At 36.0% G+C, this 16,198-nt stretch overlaps 1 protein-coding gene across 1 annotated transcript in view; it reads right to left on the bottom strand.

Moving 5' to 3' along the window:
• The window catches only part of RASSF6 (Ras association domain family member 6), a 57,417-nt gene extending 41,457 nt beyond the window's left edge, over window positions 1-15,960 (bottom strand). Inside the window, exons 1-2 of the mRNA XM_074276170.1 lie at window positions 15,765-15,960; window positions 3,238-3,322 (exon numbers count right to left, since the gene is read on the bottom strand). Of these exons, the coding sequence (XP_074132271.1) occupies window positions 3,238-3,322; window positions 15,765-15,825 (146 nt within the window). The 5' untranslated portion in view covers window positions 15,826-15,960. The remainder of the gene's footprint in view (window positions 1-3,237; window positions 3,323-15,764) is intronic.
• Between the last annotated feature and the right edge of the window lie 238 nt (window positions 15,961-16,198).

Here is a 16,198-nt window from a genome sequence, read left to right as displayed (position 1 = left end):
ACTGAACCAGCTACATCCAGTGAAAGAACTCTGGGAGATGACCATTACATAGAATTCTATTTTTGTCCACTTGCATTTTTGATTTTCTTCACAGGCTAATTCAAAGTCTGATTCTTTTTATACAGCAAAATAACTGTTTGGACATGTATACATATAATGTATTAAACTTATACTTTAACTTATTTAACATGTATTGGTCAACCTGCCATCTGGGGGAATGGGTGGGGGGAAGAAGGAGAAAAGTTGGAACAAATGGTTTTGCAATTGTCAATACTGAAAAATTACCTATGCATCTATCTTTTAAATAATAATAATAATAAAAGAAAATAGGAGCTAGCATAAAAAATATTTATTGAATAGGACTGAAGGTCAGGGATGTCTGATGACAGACAGGTATTGAAAATACCTTCTGAGTTATTATTTCATCTGCTCTTATGGTAGTCTTAGAAGGGATGTTATAATGTTCTTTTTTCTTAGTCTTTTTTTTTTCAATTACATGTAAAGACAATTTTTAATATACATTTATAAAAAATTGAGTTAGAAACTTTTTGTCCTTCCCCATTCCCCTTGCTATAACAGTAAACAATTTGAAATAGATTATACATGTAATACTACAATTTTCAAGAAAACATCAATGGATTATATTGTAAGGATGTGGTTCCAGCAAAACAAGAGAAGGGAATTGTAAGGGCCCTTTAAATGGGCGGCACCACCGTGCAAAGGGAGATTTGAGTGTCCCAGAAGTATTCTCTGTGGATATAGCACTGCCCTGTGGGTAGGATCCTGTCCATATTGAGATAGCTTCGTAATGGGTGATGGCTCTCTTGCTGATTGGCTGTGTGTGACCTCACAGGCCCTTTATAAGCCCACTGCAGACAGCAGTAGCTCTTTAACCTGGCTCCCTAGCCTGGGGTAGCCAAGCCAAGCCAAGCGGATGGATAGTGGAGAGGTAAGGAGTTTAGTAGTGAACACGTGGGTCTTCAGACCAGGTGTTCATTAGGGAACTAACAAGTCAGGGCATCAAGTCAGGGCATTATGTGAGTAGGTATAATAAAAGCTTTTAAGATTACACGTGACTGTTTTTGAGTGTGCTACTGATTATTAAACTATAGATTCAAGAGATTGTGGCCAGAGACCTTTGAAGGCCTCAGAGGAGGTGAGCCGGGTAGAGTTGACACTGCAAAGGTCAGTGGTCAAAGGTACTCTGTTGGGCTTAGGGCAGACTAGTAATTGTAACTGCCAGGAGGGCATGTTACATTATATTATGTGAATGAAGCAGTCACATTTGATAACAAGTCTCAAGACAAAAACAAGAAATGAAAGTCTGTATTCAACATCTGGAAAACAGACTTGGGGGAAAGAAAGATGTATTTATAGTGGTCTGAGAGTCTTCATTTCCTTTACATTTTATTTAATGCTGCTTTTAAAAGTTAAAAATACTAGAAATGACAGAATCATAGAATCTTATAAATCGCTCATTAGATTGTGAACTCTTTAAAAGCAGGGATTTTTCATCCCCTTCTATGTATCCTCAGAACTTACTAGCACAGAGTAGGAACTTAGATATTTTGAGTGACTAATTTTGTCTTTGAAGAGGAAAGGAACTTCTTCTTTATAGATGAGAAATCTTAGACTCACAAAGGTCAGGTTAGAAATTAGGGTTACTATTAATGTTAGATCTAAATCTAAGATTACTAATCCCTGAATTGGCAGCAGCTAATTCCAGCTATGTCTGGAACTGAGCTTGACTCATATCTTGGGCTCTCACTAGTTCTGGCAGAAATGATTTCAGGGTCCCCTTATTCAATCTCTGAGGGATCTTTTCCAATCTTGTCCCTGATAGATGCTGAACTTTGAAAGATGAGCTAGTCTATCTCATCCTAAGGGATTGCCTGAGAGCTGAAGCCATAGTAGAAGAGCAGAGGAAGCATTAAGAGTAAGTGAGGAAAACCAGAGAAAACAGCCAAAGCTAGGTCTAAGAAGTAACTGATGAAAGCAGTTAATGGGCACTAAAACTTCAACAAAGGCTGTATGATAAAATTATGTAGGAGTGAAATAGGACAGGCACTCTTACTACTCCTAATATGGATTTGTTGACCCTTCCTCCTCTCATCTTCCTATTGCCCCAACTCTTTCTCCCCTAAGATTGTGAACTTCTTAAGAGCAGAGACTTTGTTTTTGTCCTTTTATGTTTCATTAGCCCTCAGTAGGGTGCCCAGCATTTTTTGTTTATTTTTCAATTATTTCAGTCATGATCAACTCTCCATTTGGGGGTTTTCTTAGCAGATACTGGAGTAGTTTGTCATTTCCTTCTCCAACTCATTTAATAGATGAGGAAAATAGACAAACAGTAAATTGACTCATCTAGGGTCACCCAACTAGTAAGTGGTTAAAGCTGGATTTGAATTCAAGTCTTCCTGACTCAGGGTTTAGTCTCTATTCACTGCACCATTTAAATGTACCTGGCACTTAGTAGGAGCTTAATAAATGCTTGTTGAGTGACTGACTTTCACTTTGGAGAAGAAAAGAATCTTATACTTTCCATGAAATATGCTAATTCCTAGAAAGACTTTTTTCCACTTTTTAAAATTTATTAACTTTCTGTTCACTTCAGCTTTTTAAATTGACTCATTTAATTTATGTGGATAACTACCCAGATGTAGCAAAGGTCAGCAAGAAGGCAATTCTGGAGAAGAAAGACAGATATTAAATCACAGTATCTTTCCAGAGCACTCTTTTCTGTCTTGAAGCTCAGAGCTCATAAAAGAGAATTATTGATTCATTTTTATAACTTTCTAGGGCAGAGAGAGAAAAACATTTGCTAAGATCCATTCTAGACAATGAATCAGCAGACTAGTCTGCTTAGAGGTGGGAGTGAGGTAGGGAGATTGTGACCAGTTGACCTGGTACTGGAGGCAGGGGTTTTACAAATTTTTCGATTTTTTTTCTTAGTTTGGCTTGAAAGGAAAATCCTTTTCCAGAGAACAAGAGCTGGAGAATTGGCTAAGGGGTATACTAATATCCTAATAATATCAATATAATAACTAATGTCCATTAACATAAGGAGGGGTACAACATGTCTATAAAAGGGAATGACAATCTTGTTCATCAACACAACAGATAAAAGCAGCACTTCACCATCACTGCTGCCTCTAAACCAATGTTCTATTATACTACCTACAAATAGCAGATCATACAAATCACACTTAAGTGGAGTTTATATGAAATTGCAATTACCTGGTAATGGATTTCTTCTCATTGATGAAAAACAGAGGAGATTGGTGAGGATTGGTGGTCATTTTTCTCCACTCATTCAAACTGGCTGAAATGACATATAAAAAAGAAATCAACATGAATGTTTATTTCAGATGATTCTTGACTATGTCGATTGAATGGCAAAAATTAGAAAAGATAGTATTGGGTTACTTTCAGTGAATGGGGATTATTATATTCAAATAGAGGCTGGTTTTCCAATTCAATGAAAGTGTTTCATCAAACTTTTGTTCCAAATATTTTGTTGCTATTGTTGTGAGAGAAATTTTGTATAGTAATAGGAGATATAGGTGCATATATAGGTATATTTTTAGGTTTACTTAGGGACAACCCTAAATCTGGTCTTGATACTTACTGGCTATGTGACCCTCAGCAAGTCCTTTAGCATCTGTTTATCTGTTTGCTGTAATTTACTGGAGATGAAAACTGCAAACTATTCTGGCATCTTTGTGAGAAAACTCTATGGACAATATTGATGTACTGTGGTCCATAGGGTCACAAAGAGTTGAACATGATTGAATAATAAGAAACTTAGATAAAAATACCAACAAATTGGAGAAAGCTTCCATAGAGCCCCTCTCTTTCCCTCTTCTTCTCACCCATTTGGTTTGAGATGAGGGAGTTTCCTCTCTTCCTTCCTCCCTCCCTTTCTTCCTTCACATAGTTAGGAATTGTTAAGTGTCTGAGGTTGGATTTGAAGTCAGATCTTCCTGACTCCAGAGCTGGTACTCTATCCATTGCTCTATCTAACTAATCCAAGAAGTAGTTTCTTTAAAAAGGAATATGCTTTGGGAAAACAGGGACTGGAGCTGAGATAATTAGAGAATTTATGGCATTTTCAACCATGTTATGGAGCTAACTGGTCAGTTTAATTAAATGGTTCTTGTATTTTATCTTTGAGCAGTATTCTCATGTGTAGTCTATACATGGGAGTATTCCTATTTTTTTATATACAAAAAAAAGCAATTCGACCCAAATGGACAACCCTGTTCCCATAAAGCAAATAGAAATGCAAGTACTCAGGCAGGCTGAAATCATGCTCTGACTTGACCAGCCTGCTAAGTTTTGCCTAATTTCCTTTTGCTAATAGGAAGCTTTGACTAGCAATCTTCTTTTTAATGCTTTAAGTTCAGTGGTACCAGGGTTTAACTAGAGGACTTAAGTGGAAAATGTCCCTTTCACTCCATCTTTTTCAATAATGGAATGCCTTATTGCTTGGACCTCTAAACCCACAAACAGAATTAGATTTGAAGAGAGCAGAGCAAGATGCTGTAGTTAGAGTTATAAAGTTTGGGAGATACATTTTACCTACTTAAACAATAGAGCGCTCTCCTATGTAATTATACTGACCAAATTTGGCTCCAGAGAAGAGTTGAGAAAATATGGCTCTTCCCTTTTTGCAGAGGTGGGGAATTATGGGTACAGAATATTGTATTTGCTGTCAAACATGATTGATATGCTGAACATTTTTAACTGCTTTTTCCCCCTTCCTTTTTCTTGTTAAATCTTTGTTACTAGGGATGAATCTTTCTGTAGGGCAAGGTGAAGGAATGTATATTTTTTTAAATGAAGGTTTTATTTTTAAAGTTACTAATAAAAATAAGATTAAAATTTTTTAAAAATGTAATAGCAAACATGAAATAGTGCTTTTTACTTATCTTTATCTTTTCATTTCCAGTCTGCTTTATATTTCTTTTGTAATAAACCCATGTACTCTTCATAGTCTTCTTCCTCTAGGAAATCTTCTCAGATGAACACTAACTCTTTCATCCCTTCCTTTTCCTAGCATCTCTTAATTAATTTCAAAATTACATATTACAGTTCAAACATATGATGATGTAGAATTCTCTTACAATTGCTGACCCCAGAGAAGTAAGTATTCTCTAATCTTCTCACCTGATTATAGTCCTGTTGACCTATGGTTGTTGTTCAGGTCTAACATCTGTACCAAAAGAGATGTTTCCAACAATGTTATTTCCCCTTTAATGCTTATTTTCCCTTGTAGAGGAAAAAACCCAACATTCTCTGAATTAAGATTAATGCAGGACATATGGACACAGAAAACCTTTGTAAGTATTCTGACCTTCAGGGCTCATGGTTACAAATAGATTTTGTCTTTAGTCCTCAATTATTACAGAATATAGCCAGGAAAACTAATATATGTGGGATGCTCTTGGTCAGTTAAAAGACTACTTCACATTCTTAGAGTCAAAATCATAATCATGAATGGATGAATGAAAAAAGTATTTATTATTAAGAGTTCACCATTCACAAAGCCAGTGCTTAGCATCATGAATTTATATTTTTCCATACAAATAGAAAAGTCAATCCCTGCTCTCCAGGAGCTCAAATTCTAATGGAGAGATGACACATGAAAGCTACAAGTCATGCTGATGCTAGTTTACATTTATATAGCATTCAAAGGCCATCAAACAGTAAAGGCAAGCAGTGCATGTATTTTATATTTTGACATATTTAACAAATATTTGTTTTTGATTTATTTCAGAACAAATCAACAACAATAGATTTAAAGAATATCAGTATTTACAGGCATAAATTTCAGTCCTGATAAATTCAGTCATATGAAATTGGTAATTTAATCAATTAATGTTAATCATTTATTAAGTTTCTTTTGTGTGCTGAGTATTCTTTTAAGGGCTGGAGATACAAAAAACAAAAATAAAAGTCCCTACATCAACTGATGCTGAGTGAAATGAATAGAACCAGAAGATCGCTGTACACTTCAATGTTGTATGAAGATGTATTCTGATGGAAGTGGATATCTTCAACATAAAGAAGATCCAGCTTACTTCCAGTTGATCAATGATGGACAGAAACAACTAAACTCAGAGAAGGAACACTGGGAAGTGAATGTAAATTGTTAGCACTACTGTCTATCTACCCAGGTTACTTATACCTTCGGAATCTAATACTTAATGTGCAACAAGAAAATGGTATTTACACACATATATTGTATCTAGATTATACTGTAACACATGTAAAATGTATGGGATTGCCTGTCATCTAGGGGAGAGAGTAGAAGGCGGGAGGGGATAATTTGGAAAAATGAATACAAGGGATAATTTTATTTTAAAAAATTACTCATGCATATATACTGTCAAAAAATTATAAATAAATAAAATTTTAAAAAAAATAAAAAAATAAAAGTCCCAACCTTTAATTCAAAGTCAACAAGTCTTTTGGCTAAACCAAACTACCCTTAAAAAGCTTACTTTTTTTGGGGTGGAAGTAGAGAGGAATAAAAAATATACAAATATAATTATCTGCATGATATATACAAAATAATATAAGGCAAATGGTGAGGGGAGGCACATGCACCTGGGGGCACCAGGGAATATTCATATTGAAGATAGCAATTGAGTTGGGTTTTGAAGGAAGTGGGTAATCGGAGAGCCACAAGGGAGGAGGCTAAGTATTTTGGGTGTGGGGATAGTGTGTGTCAGAGATGTGAGTGAAAAATAGCAACCAGGCAACTGGCTAGACTCCAGAGTGTTTATAGGGTAATGATATATAATAAAGATGAAGTAAAGATTTAAATGCCAAGTGGAGGATTTATATTAAATCTTAGTATTCTTAGAAGGGATCACTAGATGTCACTGAGTGAGGTAGTCAGACTATTGCTTTTGGATAATAGGTTTTGCAGCTATTTGGAGGTTATCTTGAAAGGGTAGATCAATTAACAGACTATTATATTAGTCTAGACTAGAGGTGATGAAGTGATGAAATAGGGATGTGGACTTTCAAGAAGAGAGAATGTGAGAGATGATGCTGACTACATTTGGTAATTGAGTGGATATTGAAATGAGGAAGAGTGGAGGTTGAAGATGATTCCAAGTTTGTGAAACCAGGTTGCAAGAAAAATGGCAATGGTGCCTTCCAAAGAAACAGGGAGGTTTGGAAAAGTGAATTTGGGAGGAAAGATGATGAACCGAGTTTTTGACATGTTCTGTTGGAGAAGCTTTTGAGATATCTAGCACAAAATATTCAATAGGTAGTGAGAAATGAAGAACAGGGACTCAGAAGAGAGACTGGGGCTGGATGTAAGTATATACATAAATATTTCTGATAGATGATAGATATATACATAGAGAGAGATAGAGATAGAGATGAGATGAGATGAGAAAGCACCCAGAAGGATCCTGGGATATATCCATTCTTCTGATAAATCATTTTCCAGTCTTATCCAACTCTTTGTGACTGACCCAATTTGTGGTTTTCTTGGCAAAGATACTGGAATCATATACCATTTCCTTCTCTAGTTCATTTTTCAGATGAGGAAACTAAGGCAAACAGGGTAAAGTGACTTGCCCAGGGTTACACAGCTCGAAAGTGCCTGAGGATGAATTTGAACTCAGGAAAATGAGTTTTTCTGACTCCAAACCCAGCTCTCTATCCACTGTGCCACTTAGCTGCCCCATACCCATTGGAAGAGGACACAATATGGATAACCTGCAACAGAGATGGCAGGCCTAGAATCAGGAGGTCACTTATCCTCTATTTATTTCAGTTTCTTCAACTGTAAAATGGAAATAATGGTACCTACCTCTGAGGAGTAAGAATCAATGAGATATATGCAAAGTGCTTAGTTTAGTGTCTGGCATATAGTAGATACTATATAAATGCTACCCATAATAATTATTGTTATATGGAGAAAGAATAGTCAGAACATGGAGGAAAGATAAGTGAGAGTAGTCTTAAAAAATCCAGAAAAGAAAGTATCCAAGAGAAGAGATTGGTCAATGGTATTCTGAGGGGAAACATTCTCTTTTCTCTTATTTTAGAAAATGAACACATTATCTATTCTCTTCCAATTGTTCTAAAGAATTTACCTTTCTAGGTTTCTCTTATCTCAAGTGTTTGCATTCCAAAGATCCTAAACAACCATTTTCCATTTTCAGGAATGGTTCAAAATTCTCCCTTTTATTAAATTGTTTTTTTTATTCCTTGTAGGATTATATTCAATTTTTCTGGGTAAGTTATTTTTGATTGTAAGACTTTGTATTTTTCCTTGTGGAATATTGTTTTTAAGATTTTCTTTCCTTGATCATAGTTGTAATTTAGTCTTGTGTGATCCTGATTGAAGCTCTTTGGTACCTGAATTCTTTCTAGCTGTTTATAGTATTTTTCTTAGACCTAGAAACTCTACATTTCAGCTATAATATTTCTACATGCTTTTAATGTAGAAAAAAGAGCAATGAGATTCTATTTTCACTTTACCTTTGTATTTTAATTGATATGGATTATTTTCCTTTATGATTTATTCGAATAAAGGCATTTGATTACTAGACCTTATGTTGTTGGTCTATTCCTATTAAGAGCCCCTATATATTTTAGGACCTGTGGGATTGATCTAGTTTCAGGTCCCACTAGTGCTCTAGATTAACCCATGGGCTTTAGACCATTAAGTAGAGCTCACTTTGTCTTCATTCTTCCCTGATGTGAGTCCTCTCCCACTGCTTGTTGGCTTCTGTTCATCATCTTGTGGAGTCCTGAGTTAAATGGAAGAAAGTACTAGTGTTTCTCTTTGTTTTTAGTCATTGCTCCATCTCAGGACCTTTTAGATCTTTCCTAGGATTTATGTGAGAGAGCTAGACTTTTGTTTTTGTAACTTCTAATGTCACCATCTTAACCAGGTGACAAATGACAATTTCAGTTGCTTTATATGTATTATAAAATGAAACCTGCCAACTTCTTTGTTTAAATTTCCAAGGAAAATTTATGAGTCATGTTACATTTATTGATTAATTGTTTCAGACTTGGTCTCTCTAACTCACTTGGCAGCTCTCATGGCATAATTCCACTACTGATTGCTAAGGGAACGTTGACATATTCCATTTCTAACCTGAGCTAATTCACCTTCTCTAGTCATTCTGGTGGTTCCCCATTCTTGGGAGCTCAAAATATTGGACTTAGTGCAGATACCTGCTTATTTCATGTAGCTCAGAAATCTGGAATTATAGGTGTAAAGCACCAACCCCAGCCTGGGGAGAATGGTGGACTGATAGAACTGAGTTCCTCTATTAATTGACCATTTGACATGGATTGTGTTTAATGAAGTACCAAAAGCTAAATTAATGTTTAGAGAGGATCTAAACATTGCTAAGTGTCACAGATGATAGACTGCCAAAGTGCCTGGCCTTGCGTCAGAAAGACTCCTCTTCCTTAGTTCAAAACTGGCCTTAAACATTTATAGCTGTGTGACCCTGGGTAAGTCACATAATCCCATTTGCCTTACTTCCTCATCTATAAAAATGAGCTGAACAGGGAAATGGCAAACCATTGCACACTAGTATCTGTGCCAAGAAAACAAGATCACAAAAAAAATGGGATGCTAAATGGGATCACAGTCATATACAATTGAAATGACTGAACAATAACAAAAAACATTGTATAATTCTAATTACCTATGGCCTTTCCCCCCACCCCCTTTACTTTACACTATCATTGCAGGATTTAAAAAAGCCACACAAGACTAAAGTTAGTTTTGCTTTGTTCTTAATTTCTTGGGCTTCTGTGGAATAATAGAGCAGCCTTGATGTCTATCTGCTGGCTTAGTAACTTAGGCTTAAGTATACACTGTGTCTGACTGTGACTGATTCTACCAATGTGAACTTGGAACACTCTGCTACAAGTTGGACACAATTAGTCCCTATCAACATTCAGGGGTTTCTCTAATTTTGATCATCCTGTATTTCTTCTGAGCTAATTCAATTTGCTCATAGAGCACAGCACCTTCTCTGATGAGGGCACCCCATCAGCCTTGTGCCAATGTCTCCCATGTCATTCATACAATCAATTCTAAAATTCTAAAGAGAGATCCTGAGAGTGTCCTTGTATTACTTTTTTCTGACTACCTTGTGAGTGTTTGCCCTACGTGAGTTCTGGGAAGCAACATTTGGCATTTGAATAATGTGACCAGCCCAACAGAGTTGTACTCTCTGCAGAAAAGCTGAGGTGTTCAGGCAAGACTAGTACCTCTGGGGTGAGGGCTGCTGAGCTCTTTGCAAGGCTGTTTTCCACCTTTGGTGTCCATCTGATTCATCTAATTCTCACCTATGTCTCCAAAAATCTGTAGCACACAAATGGCCACACCTTGATAAACTGAGCAGATGGAGCAAACCACTTCAGTGGATGGCCTAAATCAGGTTGAGGGTAGACAAGGGTCTCAAACTCTATCATGAGTTGGGGGAGTGTGCTTCTTCCAAACATGTGAAGACTTCTCTTGGTAAAATGGGCAGATAAGAAGAATTTGCTCCAACTGTCACGAAGACAGATGTAGCAGGTGCTGTAGAATGCTTAGAACTTAGATTAAATATTAGAATGAAATGAGACAAGTATTCCATTTCATCTGATGATCAATTTAGAAAAAAAAAAGCAAATAATAACAAAAATGGAGGGGGAAGGATATACAGCAAGAATGCAGAATTCATTCAGGTGAGTCAACTTCCTTACCTCAGTTTCTTGTGACGATTTGTTGATCAGAATCCTAAGGAAGACATATGATGACCTTTTGTGTTGTGACTTTTGTATGTAGGATGCAAAGAAGCTCTCTTATTTGTTAGATGTTTCTTTACTCATTCCCCATCTTCACCACAACTTTTGACACTGTGGGCTATCCCTATCTTTGGGCTATTTTCTCTTCCCGGAGTTTTTAAGATATTGCTCAATTGTAGTTCTCTTTCTATATCTCGGTTCACTATCTAGTCTCCCCAAGTGCTTGAGCATAGCCCAGGGCTCTGACTTGGGTCCTTTTATCTTCTTTCTTTACCTAATCTTTAGGTCATCAGATCCAAAGGATTCAGTCATAGTTTTAAAGCAAATGACTCTCAGCTCTACATACAGATTCTCAGCTGTACAAACTGAATCCTTATCTTTCTCCTGAATTCCAGACCCACATCTACTTAATAGTTCTTCTCTCCTTAAAAGTATTAGAACTCATTCTATTCTCCCCCCCCCCAACAAATCCATTCCTCCTCCTATTATACATATTTCTATTGAATGACCACAATTCATTCAGACAATCAGATTTTTAACTTTAGACTCATTCTTGCATCTTCTATCTCTTTGATCTCACATGTGGTAATGGTTAACAAATCTTTCTTGTTCTACTTCCAAGATATTCCTATCATTCTTCCTCTTTATTCATTATTCTAATATAGGCTCTCATCACCTCTTATCTGGACTATTACATTCTTTTTCAGGAATGCCCAACTCTTTGTAATCTCATTGGGATTTTCTTGGCAAAGATGCTTAGAATAGTTTACCATTTCCTTCTCCAGTTTATTTTATAGAGGAGGAATTAAGGCAAACAGAATTAAGTTACTTGTCCAGGGTCACATAGCTAGAAAGTGTCTGAGGTCAGATTTTTAACTCACAAAGATGTCTTCTTATATCCAGGCCCAGTACTCTATCCACTTTGCCCCCTGTTATAATAGTTTCCTAAATGGACTCCTGGTCTTTAGCCTCTTTACAATCCATCCTCTAAACAGCTGACATAGTGATATGCCTAAAATACAGGTCAGTGTGTATCTCTCATTCTTAACTGTATTTCTTGTAAACAACATATTGTTGGATTCTAATTTTTAATCCATTCTGCTGTCCATATCTGTTTTATGAGTGAGTTCATCTCATTCATACTCAAAAGCATAGTTAGTATTACTGACCATATCAATCTCCTTCTCCAATAATTTCTCTTTGCCAATAGGATAAAGGAAAACTTTTTTTTATATAATCTGGCTCTAAACCTATCCCTAAGTATTTATTCCACATTAATCTCCTTTGTTTAATTTTGCTAAATTTGTTTCTTGTGTGTGATAAAGTTGTCTCCAGGTTTGGGATGTTGGTTCTTTTTAGTTCAAGTATCTTCTCCTAACAGGAAGTCTTTGTCATTAGGGATCCTAACAAAAATTTCTTTTTTTAAAATTTTGTAAACATGTTGTACCTTCTTGAGAACTTATTTCCCTTTTAGTAGAGTATAAGCTCTGTGAGGAAAGAGATTGTTCCATTTTTGTATTTGCATTTCCAGTGCGTACCACAGTGCCCAGTGCAATTATTGTTGGATTGAATTACTTAATTCATTCAATTATTTGCTAAAAAATTCTGAGCCTAACAGGGCCAAAGGCATAGTCCAGAAGTATTCTATTAGAAATCTCACTCTGAAGTTGACTGAATCCATTAATCAGTGTTTCTTACATGATTTTCAGCTAGTTATGGAATTATTTAATCGTACTATCATCTAGCTCACATTTTTTTTCACATCGTCCAGAGTTATAAGATTATCAAATGCATTACAGAAATCAAGATCTATCGTATTGATATTTTCCCAATTTACTAGTCTTGTAATCCTCTCACAAAAAGAAATGAAGTTGGTAATTCTAGATAAACATGGTTTCAGCTCAGAGAATTAATCAACTCTATGACTCTATTCTCTGGGTCTCAGTTTCCTTCTCTACACAATGAAAGAATGGTTAGATGATTTATTAATTTTATTCCACTTCTAAACTTCTGACAGCTATAAATGAACTGGAACTAGTAGAGGTATTTATGCCCAATAGTTCTAAAGAAGGAAATAATTTGGCATAGTAAAAAGAATAAAATTGGATTTGGAGTCAGAGGAATTGAGTTTATATCATGACTTTGCCTTCTTACCACCCATGTGATGTCCATCCAGTTACTTAATCTCCCAAATCCTTAGTTTCCTCATGTGTAAAATGGGGAAGTTAAACTAGAGGGTCTCTGGTTCCCTTTCAGTTCCCAAGTCTATGATCCTATGGCCTTTAAGGCTCCTGATAGCTCTGCTATCTATTTCTGTTTTATAGATGAGTTCATCCTATTCATATTCAAATTTATAATTACCATTGCTGATTATAGCAATCTCCTTCTTCAATGACTATGCTTTACTTAGAGGATAAAGTAAAACTTCTTTGTTGGTTCTCTGAAAGGATAGCTTTATGTTTAGAATTTCAATATTGATTATGTCAGATCTGGATAAATCACAATATCAATGTTATTAATGTTAATTAAAATTGTTATTATCCCAAATGAATCTCATTACACTCTCTCCAAAATCATCTCTTATTCAAACTATATCATTTATAACAAGGGTACCATTAACCTTCTAGTCAAATGATTCATGACTTTAGTCAATTTGATTCTTTATTCTCCCTCACAACTCATTTCTCTGGCATTTTTTGTTTTCTTTCCCATTTCCTGTTTCCATCTTTTTTTCTCCCCTAGTCCGGATTCTCATCAACTTCTAGTTTTTCTCATCTCCAGTTTATCCTCTACATAACTCCTCCAAAATGTTCCTAAAGCATTTGTTTTGATCATGTCATTCTTTTGCTCAAAAACATCCATTGGCTTTCTATTACCTCTAGGAGTAAAATAAAACCCTTCCATTTGATATCTAAGGTTCACCACAGTCTAGTTAATATTTCTGGACTTGTTTTTATTATTCTCCTTCATATAAGCTCTATCCCAGCCAAACTAATCTGTTCCTGTCTCCAGCACTCTGTTTTTTTACCCCCCATTTTGGTGCCTTGACTCAAAAGGCTCTCTGCTCCCTCCCAGACCTTAAATACTATTTCTCCTCATCTCTTAAACCCTTCATTTTTTTCAAATCTCAGGTAAGATCCAGGATTTTCCTATTCCCCTATATGTTATTTCTTTCTCTCTTCTCAAATTATCATGTATTTACTTAAACTAATTACTTTTCTCTCCAGGCAATTGTCTTAGTATTCTATTAATGAATATTTTTCTTGAAGGTTCATGGCAAGCATTTGACTTATGCTTTAAACAAACCAATACAAAATGAATCTGCTACTTTGGATTATCTGTAAATATGAGGCATAAATTGTGGGAGAATTGAATTTTAAATCTAGGGCTGATAATTATTGCAGTTTCTCAATCTTCCTTAAAGTCATCTATCTATTTTTAAGGTTTTTCCTTCTTGTCTCGCTTTTTAAGAAAGGATGATTTAAAGCAAACTTTTTAAAAAAGCCATTCTAAAATGCAGTAAAAATTATCTTATGTAAAGCACTTTTTGCCAAGTCTTTTTCCTTATATCAGCTCTGAGGAGGCATGCAGTGACATTGTTATCACTCCATTTTGTAAGTGATAAAACTGAGGCCTTGTATTCAGACATTTACCAGAAGTCACATATAGATAATGTGTCAGAATTAGGATTGGAACTCAGTCCAAGTCCAGGGGCGCTCCCCATTACTCTTTAATTATTTTTTCAAATATTATGTATAATTTAACCTTTCCAATATTTAGGGAAAGAGACATCAGAAGCATAATTCTAGGCAACTAGGTTGCATAGAACAAAGCCACTTAAAGTGGGGTCATGTAATTGAATGTGGGGGTCCTGAAAAATTTGACAGCAGTAAAAGGTATCAAATATTTCACCAAGATTTAATTCTTTATATAAAAATAAATAGGAACATCCATGTCATTAGTATGCAAATTTGCTTTTGTCTTTCATAAATGGTAAAATTATATGTATACCAAAGAATTGTTTTAAAATGAACTTCTTTATGATTTATTATCAGTAAATGTTTGATTTGTATACTAATTTTATATATCTTCATATCAGGCTCTCATAACAATTTCTCAGATGAAAATGTTTCCGGGTGGAAAACATTTAAGAAGGTCCAGCCTGGATTATCCATGGACCTGAAGCTTTAAGTTCAAAATTTCCTTAGAAACTATTAGATCTGTGATACTTCTTCAAGCTCTGAAATGGGAATGATAGGACCCACCTCAAATGGTTGTTATGAACATCAAATGAGATAATAGTTTTAAATTCCTAGAGGCTGGCTATATAAAATGCTAATTATTAATGTTATCTTGGGCAAATGTGATATTTACAATATTTAGATCAAAAATATCTTTAAGAACTTCATGGGGGGGGGGGCAGCTAGGTGGTGCAGTGGATAGAGCACCAGCCCTGAATTCAGGAAGACCGGAGTTCAAATCTGGTCTCAGACACTTAACACTTCTTAGCTGTGTGACCCTGGGCAAGTCACTTAACCCCAGCCTCCGAAAAATTATAAAAAAAAAAAAAAAAAAAAAAAAAAAGAACTTAATAGGGGATCTCCTAAAATTCAAGGAGACTTCCAAAGAACTATTGTTTTGACCCTGGAAAAAAAGAATGAAAAATGTAAAAAATGGAAGCTGTTCAGTGTGAGGTTGGTCTGAGCCACGTGGGCATCTGGATTTCTTTATTTCTAGGACAGGTGCAGTCGCGATGATGTCAGAGCCCATGCCCCCAATTTTGATCGCTGATAACTAGACCGGAAGGAGTTGAATTCAAGCTGGTCAGGAGCCTTCCTTCCTCTCCCCTCGTTCCGTGCATTCTAACATTGGCCTTTCCCCTTTTCCCAGTCATGGAACAAAGTCATTCTGAGCATAAGGGAATTGTAGCAGACACCGGCAATGGATGCCCACGAAATGTATAAAAGTTGACTTACCTGGGAGGAGGTCAGAACTACGGAGGAAAGGAGAGGATTTGCCTGGTTTTCCTATGAGCATGGCAGGGTGCTCTCTTCCTGACAGATGTCCCTCCACAAGTCTAATAAAGTCCTAGAAGCTGTTAATTATTACTTTTACTCTTAACTAGCTGAGGCGTGTTGGAAACCTGAGACACTCCCCATGGCTCAGTGCATGTTGGGAGTGTTTATTTTCCTTGAGAGGAGCAGCTGATAGGAACACTCCCAACTACACACCTGTAGGAGAGGTAAATTGACACTCCGGTTAACGCTTTAGCGACTACCTGCCAGCCGATTCTCAGACCTAGACTGCTATTTTCTGGGCTCCATACCATGCCCCCTATGAGTGACAAGAGCCCACATTAGGAAACGTTTTAAGATTTCTTCTCATAATCCTATGGCAGAGGAAATGCAAG

Source organism: Sminthopsis crassicaudata, chromosome 6, assembly GCF_048593235.1.
Source record: "Sminthopsis crassicaudata isolate SCR6 chromosome 6, ASM4859323v1, whole genome shotgun sequence".
NCBI classification, from domain to species: Eukaryota; Metazoa; Chordata; class Mammalia; order Dasyuromorphia; family Dasyuridae; genus Sminthopsis; species Sminthopsis crassicaudata.
Note: the sequence above shows the minus strand (reverse complement) of the source record. Positions and strands in the feature narration are given on the sequence as shown.